Source organism: Paramisgurnus dabryanus, chromosome 11, assembly GCF_030506205.2.
Source record: "Paramisgurnus dabryanus chromosome 11, PD_genome_1.1, whole genome shotgun sequence".
Taxonomy (NCBI): Eukaryota; Metazoa; Chordata; class Actinopteri; order Cypriniformes; family Cobitidae; genus Paramisgurnus; species Paramisgurnus dabryanus.
In genome coordinates this window covers 10,900,474-10,917,758 of record NC_133347.1, presented here as the reverse complement: position 1 = coordinate 10,917,758, position 17,285 = coordinate 10,900,474, and the positions used below count along the sequence as shown (strand labels likewise).

At 38.2% G+C, this 17,285-nt stretch overlaps 1 protein-coding gene across 1 annotated transcript in view; it reads left to right on the top strand.

The window, feature by feature from the left end:
- Positions 1-17,285, top strand: part of obscna (obscurin, cytoskeletal calmodulin and titin-interacting RhoGEF a) — a 52,099-nt gene that overhangs the window by 25,543 nt on the left and 9,271 nt on the right. The window contains exons 41-68 of the mRNA XM_065246712.2: positions 111-377; positions 498-764; positions 900-1,166; positions 1,263-3,863; positions 3,973-4,030; positions 4,114-4,223; positions 4,361-4,470; positions 4,605-4,805; positions 5,586-5,680; positions 5,789-5,962; positions 6,503-6,662; positions 6,752-6,859; positions 6,937-7,101; positions 7,228-7,386; positions 7,997-8,174; positions 8,280-8,393; positions 9,255-9,422; positions 9,589-9,691; positions 9,778-9,907; positions 10,012-10,120; positions 12,384-12,462; positions 13,194-13,330; positions 13,426-13,538; positions 13,632-13,800; positions 13,954-14,044; positions 15,559-15,759; positions 15,855-15,915; positions 16,001-16,078. Coding sequence (XP_065102784.2) covers positions 111-377; positions 498-764; positions 900-1,166; positions 1,263-3,863; positions 3,973-4,030; positions 4,114-4,223; positions 4,361-4,470; positions 4,605-4,805; positions 5,586-5,680; positions 5,789-5,962; positions 6,503-6,662; positions 6,752-6,859; positions 6,937-7,101; positions 7,228-7,386; positions 7,997-8,174; positions 8,280-8,393; positions 9,255-9,422; positions 9,589-9,691; positions 9,778-9,907; positions 10,012-10,120; positions 12,384-12,462; positions 13,194-13,330; positions 13,426-13,538; positions 13,632-13,800; positions 13,954-14,044; positions 15,559-15,759; positions 15,855-15,915; positions 16,001-16,078 — 6,473 coding nt within the window. The remainder of the gene's footprint in view (positions 1-110; positions 378-497; positions 765-899; positions 1,167-1,262; positions 3,864-3,972; positions 4,031-4,113; positions 4,224-4,360; positions 4,471-4,604; positions 4,806-5,585; positions 5,681-5,788; positions 5,963-6,502; positions 6,663-6,751; positions 6,860-6,936; positions 7,102-7,227; positions 7,387-7,996; positions 8,175-8,279; positions 8,394-9,254; positions 9,423-9,588; positions 9,692-9,777; positions 9,908-10,011; positions 10,121-12,383; positions 12,463-13,193; positions 13,331-13,425; positions 13,539-13,631; positions 13,801-13,953; positions 14,045-15,558; positions 15,760-15,854; positions 15,916-16,000; positions 16,079-17,285) is intronic.

The window sequence follows — 17,285 nt, the reverse complement described above, 5'->3', positions numbered from 1 at the left end:
AATTACACTGTTGGGGCTTATTTCTGCGATAACAACCGGCTGCCTTTACATTATCTCTTACTTATAATACTTTCCAATGTTTACTGATAATTTTTTATCCACTTGTCCAGAGCGACCTTTATTCTTCAGTAAAAATCTTCAAAATCTTGAAGCAAATGAAGGTGAAACAGCTTTCTTGAGCTGTGAGCTCTCAAAACCAGGAGTTGCTGTGCAGTGGAGAAAAGGAACCATGTTGCTAAACCCAGGAAACAAGTATGAGATGAAACAGGATGGCTGTGTACAACGACTTCAGATAAATGACCTGAAAGGTGTAGATTCTGGCACCTATAAATGCTATGCAGGAAGCTTGGTGACAACTGCTTCTCTCGTAGTAAAAGGTAAGCGAATATTACTCAATAAGTGAATTTTTACCAATCTGTTAATCGTGTATTTGTTTTCGGTCCTTCAGCAGAGCATAAACTAAGTACAGTGAGGATTTTTTTGTTTTTCCTCTCCAGAAAATCCTTTGTTTTTTTCTGAGGAGCTTCAAAACCAAGAAGTTGAAGAAGGTAAGACAACCATATTGTGCTGTGAGCTCTCGAAACCTGGAACGTCTGTGCAGTGGATGAAAGGAACAGTTTTGCTGAAGCCTGGTAAGAAGTATGAGATGAACCAGGATAGCAACAAACTGCAGCTTCTGATTCATGAACTTTCAGCCCAGGACAGTGGGACTTACAAATGTTGTGCTGGAAGTCTGGCTACTACTGGCTCCATTAAGGTGAAAGGTATGGGGCTGTTTTAGTAAAGAATATCAAGCTTGCAATCATACACAAAAATTCCTATTTTCTATTTTTCAAGGTTTTGTGAATAAATCTAAAATGTAAAGAATAAGAAGGTTATTATTATTTCTCCATATCCAGAGCAACCATTATTCTTCTGCAAGAACCTTCAAGACCTTGAAGCAGAAGAAGGGGAGACAGCTTTCTTGATCTGTGAACTTTCAAAACCCGGAGTTGCTGTGCAGTGGAAAAAAGGAACGGTGTTGTTAAAGCCTGGAAGCAAGTATGAAATAAAACAGGATGGCTTGAAATTGCACCTTCAAATTCATGACCTAAAATGTCAGGACAGTGGTGTCTTCAAATGCTGTGTTGGCAGGATAGAGACCACAGCTTCTGTTATTATAAAAGGTAAACGTATAGTATATCAATTTTTTGTTTGTTTAAACCACTGCTTGAAGTTAAATATGAAATTGTAATGTTTTATTTTTTCTATGACTTCTGAAGCTTCTACTAGAACTAAAGACATCCCTCAAATCCCACCAAGATCAAAAGGAAAAAATGCTCAACTGAGTGTTATTGTTGAAGAAACAGACAGTAGTCTAGTGGACAATAAACAAACTGTGGTAATTCAAGCACCGGACAAGAGTACCCCAGCTATTAAATTCCAGGAAACAGCAGAAGAACAGGAGGTTAAGAAGATATCATTGGATAGTCAAAATGGAAAAGATGAGGGTCCCGGAATGCCTCAAGTTATAAATGAGCTTAGTCATACAGAAGAAGAACCTGGAATTCCTTCTTGTACCTATGAAACTGAAAGAGACGGAAAAAATCCAGGGGGCATGGATTCAAATCAGTTTGAAGCTAAGATTCCTTTAAACCAGTACAATAAAGGGATCACAGAACAAGTTCAGAAGAAAACTCCAAGTATAGATACTAAAGAACACAAAGAAAGTGATCTACCTACAGACCTACCCCAGCCTCCACCGCGCTCAAAGAGTAAAGGCTTAAGTGTTTCACCTCAAGACCAGCCCAGTATTTTTGAAGAGAAGAACCAGAGCGTTATCAGACAGCCTAGTTTGGACGGCAAACTAGGAGTGGTGAAAAAGCCAACAGTGGAGACCACAAAAGCATCAGAACATGTTGTCCTAATGCCATCTCCCCCCAAAGAGACAGTATCTCAACCTTGTGTTGAATCCAAAGGAAAACCCTTTGCAGCAAAGAAAGATTTAAAAATAACTGTAGATACTACTTCGCCGATATCAAAATTTAAGGACCTTGTTCCACCCCTCCCCAAAGAGAAGGCCACCCAACAAAACAATGTATTTGAAGAACAACCATGTGGTTTTGAGGCAAAGAATCAGAACGTTGGTTTGGAATCAGGTGAATCAAGGAAAGGAATTTTGCTCACAGAGCCAGTTGTGGACACCATCTCCAAGGCATTAGAGGATAATGAAATTCACATTTGTGACAATAAAGAGAAGGATCAGAAAAAGCAATTCTTGGACAGAAACCGAACGGAAATTGGTACAGTTCAATCTATAGATAAAAATCAAGGAAAAGTGTCAAAAGATGGTACAGAAAAAGCACCAAGTGCTGCTCCAACCAGTCAGAAACGCAAAGAACAAATCATTCCTGCAGAAAAATCTAAAACAATGGCCTTTTGGGAAGTACATAGGGAATCACAGGATGTCACTGAAGATCATGAAGAAGATGAAAAGACTGTCCTTGAAAAAGATATTTCTGGAGTATCTGTGCCACAGGAAAAGAACTTACAACACATTGCCAGCAAAGATCAGAAGAACATGAAGCAAGTTGTCTCTGAAAAAAATATTTCTGGAGGATCTATGACTCCACCACTGGAGAAGACCTTAGAAAACACAGCCAGCGGAGATCAGATACACTTGAAGCAGGTTGTCCTGGAAAAAGATATTTCTGGAGGATCTATGACTCAACCACAAGAGAAGAACTTACAAAGCATGGCCAGCAAAGATCAGAAGAATGTTAAGCAGGTCGTCCTGGAAAAGGAAAGTTTTGGAGGATCTATGACTCCACCACAGGAAAAGAACGTACAAAGCATGGCCAGCAAAGATCAGAAGAATGTTAAGCAGGTCGTCATGGAAAAAGATATTTCTGGAGGATCTATGCCTCAACCAAAGGAGAAGAACTTACAAAGCATGACCAGCAAAGATCAGAAGAATGTTAAGCAGGTCGTCCTGGAAAAAGATATTTCTGGAGGATCTATGCCTCAACCAAAGGAGAAGAACTTACAAAGCATGACCAGCAAAGATCAGAAGAATGTTAAGCAGGTCGTCCTGGAAAAAGATATTTCTGGAGGATCTATGCCTCAACCACAGGAGAAGATCTTACAACACATAATCAGTGAGGATCAGCAAAATGTTAAGCAGGTTGTCCTGCAAGAAGATATTTCTGGAGGATCTATGACTCAACCACAGGAAAAGAAGATGGAGCACATCACGAAACATGCCCAAAGTGCGGACGCCAACAGAAATTCCCAGGTAGAACAAAGTAGTTTGGAAAGTCCTGGTAAAGAAATTGAACTTGATGATGAGCCAGAGGTGCTTGAGGCAGCCATTAAAATTCAAGCTGCTTTCAAGGGGTACAAAACCCGAAAGGACATGCGTCTTGTGTTCAAGGAAGTGTTCAAAAACCAGAATATCGAATTTGGTGGCACAGCATTGTTAGAGTGTCTCGTGGAAGGTAAAATTAGCACTGTGCGCTGGCTTAAAGATGGCATAGATCTCAAACCTGAAAAAAAGTTCAGAATCACCCAAAATGAGGAGGGCAGGTGTCTTCTAACAGTTTCTAATGTTACAACTAAAGATGCTGGAATATACACATGCGAGGTTGCAAACAAGTTTGGAAAAATTAGTTACAATGGGAATGTGATAGTGACCATTCCCCAAAAGCCATTTGAGAAATTGCAGGCCACGCAAATGCCAGGTAAAGAAGTCATCTCTGGGAAAGAGACTCAGCTGATCTTAAACCAGGAGGAGAAGTCATTGAGACTTGCCTATGATTTACCAGCAGATGACACTTACAGCAAGATCCAGGATAAGAGGAGGAGTCTAATTTCAGTCAGCTCTGGTAAGTGGTTGTTGCCTGTTTAAAAATGTAAAACCTGTAATGTAAAAAAAAACATTTGTAACAATAAATGTAGATGTACTAGTTGTTTATAATTCTGTCACCTTTCCAGTATCCTGTCACTCAGATTATGATACAGCCCCTGATGCTGAGACTGAAAATATAACTTGGTAAGTTTAACAGAGAAATCTGGAAAGACCTCCATTAACCAAAGTTTTTCCAATATTTGTGTAAGTAGTATATTCTTAAACAGGGGGAAAGTGGCAGACAAGTTCAAATCAGAGGCTCCAATTACTTCAGAAATACCAAGAAGTGTTAGTTCACCACCACCACCAAAGACTACAAGTCAGCTGAAAGTCAAAGGTCAGTTCTCGTTATTCCAAGTTATGGTTTAGTTAGTTTTATAACTCTACAATAATGACGACATATGCACTTAGTGGCTTGTTTAACTTAACATACCTTGTTGACTTGTCTGTTGTTTGCATTTGTATTCATCGTAGGTGCCAGCTCGCAGAATCAAGCTGCTTCACCCAAACGTATCCATTCATACAAGTCCTCTGCAAACATAGAGTCATTCTCTGAGTCTGATGGAGATGAAGAGGGTGGAGAGGTACAGTATCATCACATAACCATCACAATAAACTATGAGCAATGATAAACTCTATAAGGAATATTTTAATTTATAGCAAGCATAATCGTAATTTGCATAAAGTGATCATCTTATATTTATTTGCCACTCTGCAGACATTTGATGTTTATGTGGCCAAAACGGATTGCCATCCTATGGGAGCAAACAAAGAGCCGTTTGTGCTAAAGGAAGGTCAGTTTGTGGAGGTCCTGGACTCGGCCCATCCTGTAAGGTGGCTTGTTCGTACAAAGCCAACTAAGATCACACCATCACGTCAGGGCTGGGTGTCTCCCGCGTACCTAGAGAAGAAGACAAAGGTGAGTGGATGTAAAGATGTGTATATGTATGTGTATACACTGTCAGAAAAAAGTACCCTTTCTGTTGCTGGGGTGGTTTTGTACCCCTACATTTAACTGGTACAAAATAGGTCTTTAAAGGGACACTTCACTTTTTTTAAAATATGCTCATTTTCCAGATCCCCTAGAGTTAAACATCTGATTCTTACCATTTTGGAATCCATTTAGCTGTTCTCCGGGTCTGTCGCTACCACTTTTACCATGTTACTGCACCAAAGTCCTTGATTATTACGCCAGAATGAGTGTATAGTTCCTAGCCATATCGGCCTTGAAAATCGCAACTTTTAATTTTCTGTCTGTCTTAGTACACAATGTAACTACAGAAGAGTCAAGTTTTAAATAGGAAAATTATCGAAACTCTTTGGTTATTTTTTAGTGCAATGCTAATGGTCTAATCAGATTGAATGGATTATGCTATGCTATGCTAAAAGTGGTAACGCCAGACCCGGAGATCGGCTGAATGGATTCCAAAACAGTAAAAATAAAATGTTGAACAATAGGGGAGCTGGAAAATGAGTATATTTTCAAAAAAGTGGAGTGTCCCTTTAAAGGTACAAAATAGGTCCTTAGGGTATAATACCTAATCTCAAAAGGTACAACATTTCAATGTGTTTTATACTCATAAAGATACAAACATGAACCTTTGTGGGTACCACCCTGGTGAACGAAAAAGGCAAACTTTTTTCTGACAGTGTAGAAAATAGACGCATAACTTTACTAATCATTTTAATGATCTAATAGGAAATCTTTTTACTGGCCAATGAAGAGGACACAAACGTTTCTGTTGAGAAAGGCAAAAAGATATTCACAAAGGATGAGCACAGCTTGATTCAAGGGTAAATCAGCACCATTTGCAGTTTATTTACATTTACACATTTAGCTGATACTTTAAAGAGCACCTATTGCCCGATTCAACAAACAACTTCTGTGTTTTCACTTTTCAGTCAGTTGATAAGGGGACTGCTTAACGGAGAGATCGATTTTGTGCGAGAGATTAACTTCTTTGTGGAGCACCATTTGGAGTACCTAGAGATGAGCTCTCAAGTTCCTCTTACCATCCTCAGTCAAAAGGAATACATATTCCGCAACATTAGGGAAATCGCAAGCCTCCATGAATGGTAAAGACACAGTATACACTGCTCGTCCAAAAAAAGTGACACACTGTAATATTTCGTTGGATCACCTTTAGCTTTGATTACGGCATGCATTCGCCATGGCATTGTTTCGATAAGCTTCTTCAATGTCACCACATTTATTCCCGTCCAGAGTTGCATCCAGAGTTCCCGTCCAGAGTTACATTTTTTGCTAAGTTCTTGTAGTGATGATGGGAGAGTCTTCTCCAGCAAATCCAAAAGATTCTCAATGGGGTTAAGGTCTGAACTCTGTGGTGGCCAATCCATGTTTTAAAATTTATTTCACAATTGAAGCCCAGTGAATCCTGGCATTGTCATTTTGGAATATGCCAGACTTTTACTGATGGTTGGCATTTCTGCATATTTCTGCACAAATAAAACCAGTGGAATTAAATGGTCTAATATTCTGATTAAGTGATTGAAATTATATTCTGTATTGCTTTCATCAAAAGTGGATGTATTGTCTGTCACAGTGTCTTCACGTTGTGGTTAAATTCATCCCCTACCCCTGTTTTAATCTCACAGCTGTATCCTTCCCAAGCTGGAAATGTGCTTTACTGATGATGATGTAGCCCAGTGTTTCATCAACTATGCCACAGACTTTGAAATGTACCTCCAGTACATAACAGGGCTTCCCCAGGCTGAGGCCTGCATCTCAGACAAAAACACACAGTATTTCTTTAAGGCAAGAGGACAGTAGTGATCAAAATACTGCTTTCAATTGATGTAAAATACCTCATAACAAACCATAGCTGTTCTTCTACTGTCTTTCAGCAATATGCAAACACAGAGTTGACTCATCTGGATACCCGGGTCCTCAGTGTTAACACCTATCTACAAAGACCCCTGGAGAGAATTCAAACATACAAGAATGTACTTAAGGTGTGATAGCTTTTTGCCAATTCATTATGATATTTATCATAAAAATACATGTTATCATTGACTCTCCATCACTGTAGGAGCTGATCCGGAACAAAGCAAAGAGCAGCCAAAGTTGTTGCCTTTTGGAAGACGCCTTTGCCATGGTTTCCTGTTTGTCTTGGCGTGCTGAGAATTTGCATCATCTGTCCATGATTGAAAATTACCCGGCACCTCTTAAGGGGCTCGGAGAACCCATTAGACAGGTACTATATATCATTGGTTCTATGAAGATCTTTACCTGAATCTTATGAATACATCACAACAACATAACAATTGTGAGTAAAGTCTAGAAGGTTTAAGCAAACTGGTGATCTATTTTTGTTTACCAGGGCCATTTTACAGTATGGGAGGAACTTCCTGAAGTCAAAAGCTCTCAGCGAGGACATCATCGTCATGTCTTCCTCTTTAAAGACTGCATTGTCCTCTGCAAGCCGAAGAGAGAACTTGGCTTATACACCGAAGCTTACTTATTCAAGAACAAAATGAAGGTGCGATCAGATAATGTTTATAACTATCCCAAAACAAGACCACCCACATTTAACAGTGTCTTAACTCTTTTCCCGGCAGTGTTTTCTTAAAAAAGTTGCCAGCATTTTTCATGATTTTCACAAAAGTTTAATGCCTTCCAGAAAATGTTCTTCTTTAAATATATAAACATACAATATATCCAGACCTTCTGCTTAAAAAAAATTGGTTCTCTTCTTAAGACCTCTGAAATATGGGTAGGTTTCTCACCCAATTTGGGGCAAAAGCTGAGATCATTCTATTTTTGTGAAGGACTTTTGGGCGAGTAAGAACTCTGTGTATGTTTTGAGGATCGCTCTGAATCTGATCTCTTTCACGTGAGGGTTGCTTCCGTGTTGTAAAAGTTGGTGGATAATTGCAGATAAATACTCGTCATTGGCAGGGAAGTGTTTTCTCTTAATTGACGAGTTAACTTGTCAATTGCGGGGAAATAGTTAATAGAAATCGACATAGGCCTACTTACCAGACACTATAGCATTCCTTTTTAAAGTTTCTAGCACAGATTTTGTTACGAACTGAAATAAAAAAAGAAATATATCATTCATCCTGAATTCGATCTGTGTTTCTTCACAGTTAAGTGATGTTGATGTAAAGGATACAGTGGAAGGCAATGACAGATCATTTATTCTGTGTCATGAACATCGGGGAATGGTAAGAAAGATTGTTCTGCAGGCTCGAACTGTTCTCCTCTGCCTCTCCTGGCTTAAAGATCTGAGAGATCTACAGCAGCGTGCCAGACAACATGCTTGGAGTAAGTTAAGACCCGTGACAGTTATTTATTTATGTATTATTAATTTATACATCGAAATGGTGAGTCATTTTAATGCATTTTTTTAAAATGTGTTTATTTTTACAGGTGCTCCTTGCTTTCAGCAGCATCTTACTGACTTCTCAGCGAAACTTGGGCAAACTGTCAAACTTTCCTGCAAGATCACCGGGACACCTAGACCAGTAATAAAGTGGTTTAAAGGTAAATTGTATATATTATGTAGTAATGTATTGTAAACAAGATTGCCTCTTAAACATTCTCAAATGCTGAAATAACATTGATCATCAATGCTGAAATAAGATGGATCATCGCACAAACATGTGAAATCCATTGGCAGCTCAAATGCATTCTGTCATTAAAGCAAAAAGCAGACATATCAAAGATAAATAATAAGATATCAAAGATAAATAATAAGAAATGTTAAAATTCATATACAATAATAACTCTAATTGTTATAGTGTATATACAGCAGTGGCGGGTCGTGAATGTTCATCCGAGGGGCGCTCATTCAAAATATGTATTTGGAGTGTCATGTGTGTTGCTTGCGTTTTCATAATATGTGTTTGTTGTGTCATGTAAACCATGTGCATCACGTGTTTTGTCAAAATAAGTGCCTGCTGCACATGCGTCAAAACCGTTTATGATAAAAGAGACGCTCATATTCACAAAATACACACAAGACACTCCCTTAACAGTAAACACTGATTGCGCATGAGATTATGCGAGTATCTGGCAAACATGAGCGTCTCTTTTATCATTAACCCTTTAGACGCGTCTGCAGCAGGCACTTATTTTAACAAGACATGCGATGCACATAGGATCTCTTGATGCGCAGAACACATATTTTGAAAAACGGAACCACACACATGACGGGCTACATACATGTTACGAACTTTGCATCGAGTGCCCTCAATGAAAGAAGTCACTGGCCGCCACTGATATACAGCATGACCTACTTTGCAACTATTTTTATTATAAATTATGCACATAAAAGAAAGCATAATAGAAGTATTTTCCAATTGTTCTCAGATATTTGGGACCACACTAAATGTGTTTTTTCAGATGGTTATGCTGTGAAGGATGACCAACATCACATTACATCAGAAGGACAGTTGGGTGCCTGTTATCTTGTACTGACTGGGGTCACAGTGGCAGACTCGGGTCAATACATGTGTTATGCAACCAGTCTTGCAGGCAACGCAAGCAGTCTGGCTAACGTCATGATCGATGGTCTGTTTATTTACTCCGAAACAATTTTCATCATGCTTTTATAAAATCTCAAATGTACTACCATCCAAATATCTTGTATTTATATTCCTTTAAAGATGACATGGAAAGAAACTTGAGAAGTTTTTCTTTTTATCAAAAATTGACCAAAACCGTTTGTGTCCTACAGTTCCTCCAAGCTTCACAACCAGACTACAGAACACACAGCTTGTGAAGGGCCAGGATGTGCAGTTCAAGTGCTCCACAAAATCCACTCCTTTCCCATCAGTAAGGTAAAGCTTACTGCATTCGCTCATATTGATATTATCTTAAAACTGTGTTTTAGCCAAACACGCACTGCTGTTATCCAAATGCCCAGGTGGTTTAAGGACGGCATTGAGCTTGAAAATAACGAGAAACATCAGATTCAGTCCGACATGCAAACGGGGAGTCTTACCCTCACCATAAAGAGAGCTGAAGAGTCAGATTTGGGTCAATATCAGTGTGAGGTACCAAAAGAAATCAAATGCACATGGATACTATTTACATTTTTTTATGAATTTTATCATGTATGCCATTTATGATCATTTGTGTCCTTGTGTTTATGATGTAGCTTCTTAATGAAGTTGGAAGTGCCAAGTGTAAAGCTGAGCTTGGTTCTCCAGCCCCATCAATGGTTACACCCAGCACCCAAAACCAAACACAAACTTCCCCTCGTCCAGGTAGGATGAAGAAGAAGGTGAACAGCAGTTAGCATTTAAGATGGAGATTTGCCCAGTAAAGTAAGCTTGAAGGAGCACATACCACAGTTACCAGCAACTCAGACCACCTCCGTACCCACCTTCTGTTACACCCGGTTTCATGTTTCATCACAAAACACCAGATCATATTCATTTCACACATCAGCTAACCATTAGGCATTGCTTCTATGAGACCATAAAAGTACACCACCACAGTTTACCATATCCTAGAGCTACTTGGTCTGTTAAAAACATCATTTGTCATCTTTATCGTATCATTAGAAACATCTACTCACCATTCAAACATCATATCTGTTTATGTACATAGATGGTTTGATTAATTTATTTGTCTTTAATTATTTTGGTTTTGAAATGGCATGCTCATACCTCATATATCGATGTCATTATATACCATATACATGTTCATACTGTACCTATGCGGTGCAGTCATACTATTTCATTTATGTTACATGCTAAAAGAGGTTCATTAGCGGTCTTTGAACACCTGTCAATCATCCTGTTAACATCATACTTTCCATCCCACTTCCTTTTATAGTCCCAGAGCAGGAGTCTAAAGATCCGATCAAAACCATTATCATGTAAGTGTCCTCACAATGTTGGAGATGCCCCGACACTCCGCATGCACATTGTTCTCTCTATCTTCTTTCACTCTTCTACTGTTTTTCTTCATCTTTTTGTTCATGTACCTTTTCTTACTGTTTTCTGGTCTGTGCATGCTCAGCTTATTTGCCAGTCCATCATCTTCAAAGCTGGTCATGTGCTTAGACTCAAGCCTTGCTGCAGATGTGGCATCTTGTGCTGCTGTTCTCTATACATGTGCGCTGTTATGTAAATTGCTGATCAATAATGGCTGTGTCTTGTTTTGTTTTTATACTTGGGATTATAAAGGTAAGTGATTTTTCAATAGCAAGTTTAGATAAGCAGTACAAACAAATGTCACCAATGTACTCTTTAATTTAAGATAAATAAAGTGATTGAGTAGAAAAGTTTGTTTTACAAAGAAAATTAGTTATTTATCACTAGCGAGTATATCGTTTTTCATTATCTTAAATAATAAGACTTATAAAAATAGGGGTTGTTTTAATAGAATGAACTTCCTCTACCACACAAAATGTATTAAAGGCACAATATGTAAGTTTTTGTCACCAGAGGTCGCATTTTCAAAACGGTAACAAAATTGACTACTGCGTGATATCATTGCACCTCCTGCAGCCATGTTACGACAGCAAAGTCCTTGATTATTATGCCAAAATGAGAGTATGGTTCCTAGCTATATCTGCCTAGAAAAATCGCAACTTTTAATTTTCCGTCGGTCTAAGTACCCAATGTTACTACAGAAGAGTCAAGTTTTAAATAGGAAAAATATTTAAACTCTTTGGATAATTTTTAAGATGTTATGCTAATGGTCTAATCAGATTCAATGGATTGGGCTAAGCTATGCTAAAAGTGCTAGCGCCAGACCTGGAGATCGGCTGAATGGATTCCAAAATGGTAAGAATCAAAAGTTTAACTTTAGGGGAGCTGGAAAATGAGCATATTTTAAAAAGAAGTGGAATGTCCCTATAAGATTAGACAAATAAAGTATGAATTCTCATATTTCTATTTAATTTATAGTTCAAACAAAAGCATAATTGGCTCTGGTGTGGGGGGCAGTGCCCCCCTACCCCACAAACTCTGCCTATAACGGGAGATTACGTTTTAACCATGCGGGAGTCTTTGTCAAATCCTGGTATGTCACAAAGCTCTCTCCGATATTGATCCTTGTTTTATTTTTCTGTTTGTCCCAAAGCCTTCTTGCCTCAGTCACGTCCAAGTTTTTTGGTATTTTCTCTACTCCCCAATGAATAATTGTAGTCCATGATTGAACAACACAGCAGTGGCATGCTAAAAGCTGTATCAACACTACTTCCGCATTTGTCCACGTATGTGGCCTAGTTTCTAAAAGTGGAAATTGAGGATAGCGTGAATATTTTGTCATTGATTGGTGGGGTAAGCCAAATCCTTACATTTTATGACAAAAATCTTAAATATTGTGCCTTTAAGTTGGCAAATCCTTTAAATTAAATAAAGTCATTTTATGTTATTAAGTTTAATTTCAATCATAATTATGTATGTAGAAGCAAATGAATTAGTATTGCTTGTATTAGAGATATGAGGAAAACAGAAATACACAAAAAACATGTTTTTTTTATCAATATAACATGCTGCTTTTGGTTTTCAATAGAGCCTCAATCAGAAGGTTGGTCCAGTTCCTTTGTGAAGAACCTGTTCAGTATACTCTTTCAACCTGCATACCCTTATCCGTGAGTTCACCTATACTCATTCACCTATGGCTATAAACACTGTATTAGAAATAGATTAAAGCGCATACTTCATAATTGGGGAAAAGAAGTGTTACGGGGAACTATAAAATACTAAATTGGCATCCACACCATCGGGAAATAAAGATAACTTTATGCAAGTTCACTCATGGATTGCAGGCCCGCAGTATTTGCAAATCATTTACCTATAATGACATCAACTAATATTGTAGATTTCCTTTAATAAAAACGTTTGCAATGGTCACTAAACATGTAAATGCATAATGCGGTTCCTGTTGCATTTACAGCGATTATAGCCAGCAAGGTGCGTTTGCATATTTCTAAACATGTAGTTTGTGTAATCTATCATCTTATCTATTGGCGTAGTCAATGTAGTAGAATAAAAAACATTGCATAGTCAATTTTACAGCTCTGGTTACCTGGGGTAATTTTATGTTATGGACTTCAGCAAAGAACTTTTCCACAGTGCCATTTCAAACACGCGGGCACTTCAAATTCAAATAGATTTGAATGGCTGTCAATGGTTCATCGTTCATCAGTTCATTGAACTCTACTATTTTCTTTTATCTGGAGAATTTTTTTTAAACTATATTTTTATTGTTATCGTCCATAATGTAAATGGCCTTAACTTTCCACGAATTTGAAAAAAATTTTTTGACATTCAAGTGATATTCAGATAATTTGGTAATGTTATTTTAATTTCTTGTGGCAAGACCTGCTGTTGATATTGGAGAAGCACACACTGTTGAACAACAGAATGATGCAGAGAGACAGATAAAGACTGAAGAGCGATTCATGTGCCCTGAGGAATCGCATATCTGTTCAGACACTGAGGAAGACGTGCTAACAGGTGATATTTCTAAACCTGTATGGATTTTTAAGCACTTAAAGAGAAACATGAAGTATTACCTGACACATTTTCCAATGCAGTGTTTGTTTCTTCAGAACCTCCTGCTGTTCAGGTTGCCACAGAAGACTTAACAGTCCGGCCCGGTCAGCCAGCGACGTTCACTGCCATTATTACTGGCCAGCCTATCCCAGAGATTAAGTGGGTTAAGGTATTATCAAAGCAAAATGGTAAAACTGCGTATTCTCACGATAGAAACAGTTAGCCATTGCAATGAAACTCGTTTGACTGTATGTGCCTACAGGATGGCCTGGAAATCTCAACCAATGAGCACACAGAGATAGTCCACAGTAATGCACGTTGCTCTCTTACTTTGCTGGACACTTGCACAGAGGATTGTGGTACCTACACTTGCTTAGCCAGCAACAGTTTTGGACAAATCTCTTGCCATGCCAAACTCACTGTTGATGCAGGTGAAAGTCAAATATAATATTAACTTAAGTAATATTAATCATTCTTTTCATCTTTAAAGAATGTATGTGGACTACTAATTTTAAATTGCATTGAATAAGTGGAGGTTATATTAATTAATCAATCCATTAATCCATTTACTGTTTATTTTTCAGGTCCTGAAGACATCGAGGAGGAAAAAGAGGCAAAGTTAGCAAAAAGGCGAAAACTGCACTCTGTATATGATGTCTATGAAGAAATAGGAAGGTAATAAAAAAAACGAGGAACTAAATACACATTGGTTTAAGATGAGGCAATAGGTAATATATAAGGCCTAGTAACCGTGACTTTTTTATGTTGTTCGGCCACACGAAAATGCAGTATTAGTGCACTGAAACCGAACATTTTTGAAAACCCTTGCCAGGGTGAGGATTTTAAGAAACACCGGTTGCTGTGTTGTCATGTAGATCGTAAAACCAGGGTTTTGGCCTTGCAATGTCACTTTTGCTAGGCTTCTGATTGGCCAAGGTGGCTTTACGATTTGGGTTATATCACCACCTGCTGGTGTGGCATGCTCTTCACAGCGTTTCATAGCGTGTTTTTGCTTTTTCATGACGATGGAGATTTCTTCTTTCTTTTTGGGAGGAAAACTCTGGTTCTAAAAATACCTGTGTCTGGGTGGACTAGACCTAAGTCCAGGGGCGTCGCTAGACCCCTTTTACTGGGGCACGTGCCCCAGTGTACATCTTTTGTGCCCCTGTGTAAATCTCAAGTTTACATTTTAGCAGTTAACTAGTATATTCCTTTACAAAGACAATCGCGGCAAAACGGATCTATATGCAATGTAGTTACCCAATTCACGTTTGAAAAAGCGACGCAGCAGTCGCACTGACGCGTGCACGCCCCAATTCATGTCCGCGTCCACGCACCCATTCATGTCCGTGCGCGACTGTTTGGCCGTGCGCAGCCGCATACAAAGTACACGCGATTGAGTTGGTTTATGAAAACATGACGAGACTAACGTAAGTTTATAAATAATAATGAAAATCTTATTTTCATCCGATCATTGACGCATGTGATGGACATCAGAAATGTTTTGTGCAAAGCAGAAAAGGGAAGCAAATATGAGAGATGATGAGTTTAAGGGAATAAAGACACATAACATCTTACCCTGTCAGGGCTCAAACATTAGAGGAAAAATCTCAGGAAAACCTCTGTCAATAGTCTAAAATTCCATTGTTTACATACAAAAACTGTGTTATACTGTTCTGTATTTTCAGATATAAAATTAATATTTAGTTCACTAGGTCTAGGTCATTAAGTAAACAGTTAGCAGTAACTTAAGATAGAGTTTTTTAGTAGCAGTAATAAAATGAAAATATTCTTAAAATAAAAAAAGAAGTTATTAATCATTGTTATGTAAAATGCAAATGTGCATAAAAATATTTTCTCTCCTGTCTTTATTTCAAAACATTTTATGCCTTTAAACATGTTGTTGTATGTATGTATATATGAAGATGATACTTAAATATTTTTAAATAAATGTTTGTCTTTCCCAGTACTTGTTGCAATGTTGGAATAGTGGGTTAAGCAAAGGAAATTGTATCTTTCACACCGCAGGCTTTCAAGAAAAAGTAAAAAAAAAAAATGGGGGGCCCGTGCCCCAGTAGAGCTTTATGTCTAGCAACGCCCCTGCCTAAGTCTTATTGTATAAGTGAGTAGTTTTATGACCTTCCATTTTTTAACATATCTAAATGCCTTAATTTTTCTTAAAAACACAGGGGCACCTTCGGGGTGGTTAAAAAAGTCATACACAGGGCAAGTGGTGAGTGCTTCGCTGCGAAGTTCCTTCCACTCAGAAGCAACACGAGGACCAGAGCTTTCCAGGAGAGAGATCTGCTGTCTCGTCTGGCTCACCGGAGACTCGCGTGTCTCTTGGACTTCTTCTCCACACGACGCACACTGGTGTTGGTTATTGAATTGTATGATCACTTTTTCTTTTAATTACTCCAATCTTTTTGAATTTGAACCTTTTAGACATTCAAGGTTGAATTATACCCCTCTGCAATTTCCACAGATGTTCTACACAGGGGTTATTAGACCATCTGTATTTAAAAGGATCGGTTACAGAGAGGGAGGTAATTCTGAGAAATGAATCAGTTACATTGAACTAAATAGTTTCAAATCCAAACTAAAACAGTTACAATTATGATTTCTTTTTAGGTCCAGTTATATATTCAGCAGATTCTGGAAGGTATTGGATACATACACAGTATGAACATCTTGCATCTGGATATCAAAGTAAGTGATAATAATAATAAGCAATAACCTCCTAAGACCTGAGCTTTGGTTTGGCTTGCATTTTAGTTTTCTTTTAGCTATTTGGGGTTAAGAACCACCAATAAATAACCAAATATTTTTCTTTGAACAGGAAGCACTGTAAGTGTCCACGTTTGTGTAGAACAGGTTCCAGTTACGCAGAATTAAAGGGACACTTCACTTTTTTAATAAAAAAAGCTAATTTTCCAGTTCCACTAGAGTTAAACATTTGATTTTTACAGTTTTGGAATCCATTCAGCTGATCTCCGGGTCTGGCGCTAGCACTTTTAGCATAGCTTAGCATAATCCATTGAATCTGATTAGACCATTAGCATCGGGCTTAAAAATAACCAAAGAGTTTCGATATTTTTTCTATTTAAAACTTGACTCTTCTGTAGATACATTGTGTACTAAGACTGACGGAAAATTAAACATTGTGATTTTCTAGGCAGATATGGCTAGGAACTATACTCTCATTATGGCGTAATAATCAAGGACTTTGCTGCAGTAACACGGCTGCAGGCGGCACAATGATATTGTGCACTGCCCGAAAATAGTCCCCTGCTATTAAAAGATACTAAGGGGACTATTTTCGGCTGCTGCGTAATATCATTGCGCCGCTTGCAGTCATGTTATGGCAGCAAAGTCCTTGATTATTACGCCAAAATGAGAGTATAGTCCTAACCATATTGGACTAGAAAATCGCAACTTTTAATTTTCCGTTGGTCTTAGTACACAATGTAACTACAGAGAAGAGTCAAGTTTTAAATAGGAAGATATTGAAGCTCTTTGGTTATTTATTTAGGCGCGATGCTCATGGTTTAATCAGATTCCATGGATTGTCCTAAGCTATGTTAAAAGTGGAAGCGCCAGACCCGGAGATCAACTGAATGGATTCCAAACGGTAAAAATTGAATGTTTAACTCTAGGGGAGCTGGAATATGAGTTTATTTTCAAAAAAAGTGGAGTGTCCCTTTTAAGTACTATGGTGCACACAACAAAAAATGTGATGTCCAGGTATGTGGACACACCAGGTCTTAGGAGGTTAAGATATGGCAAGAAATATTATTTATAGGAAGACTCAAGGATTTTACAAACATTAACAGTCTTTTAAAACTGGACAAGATGGTGCCCATGGTATGACGTCGTCTGACCCATGGCTGTCCGATTGGACTGACATTGTCTATTT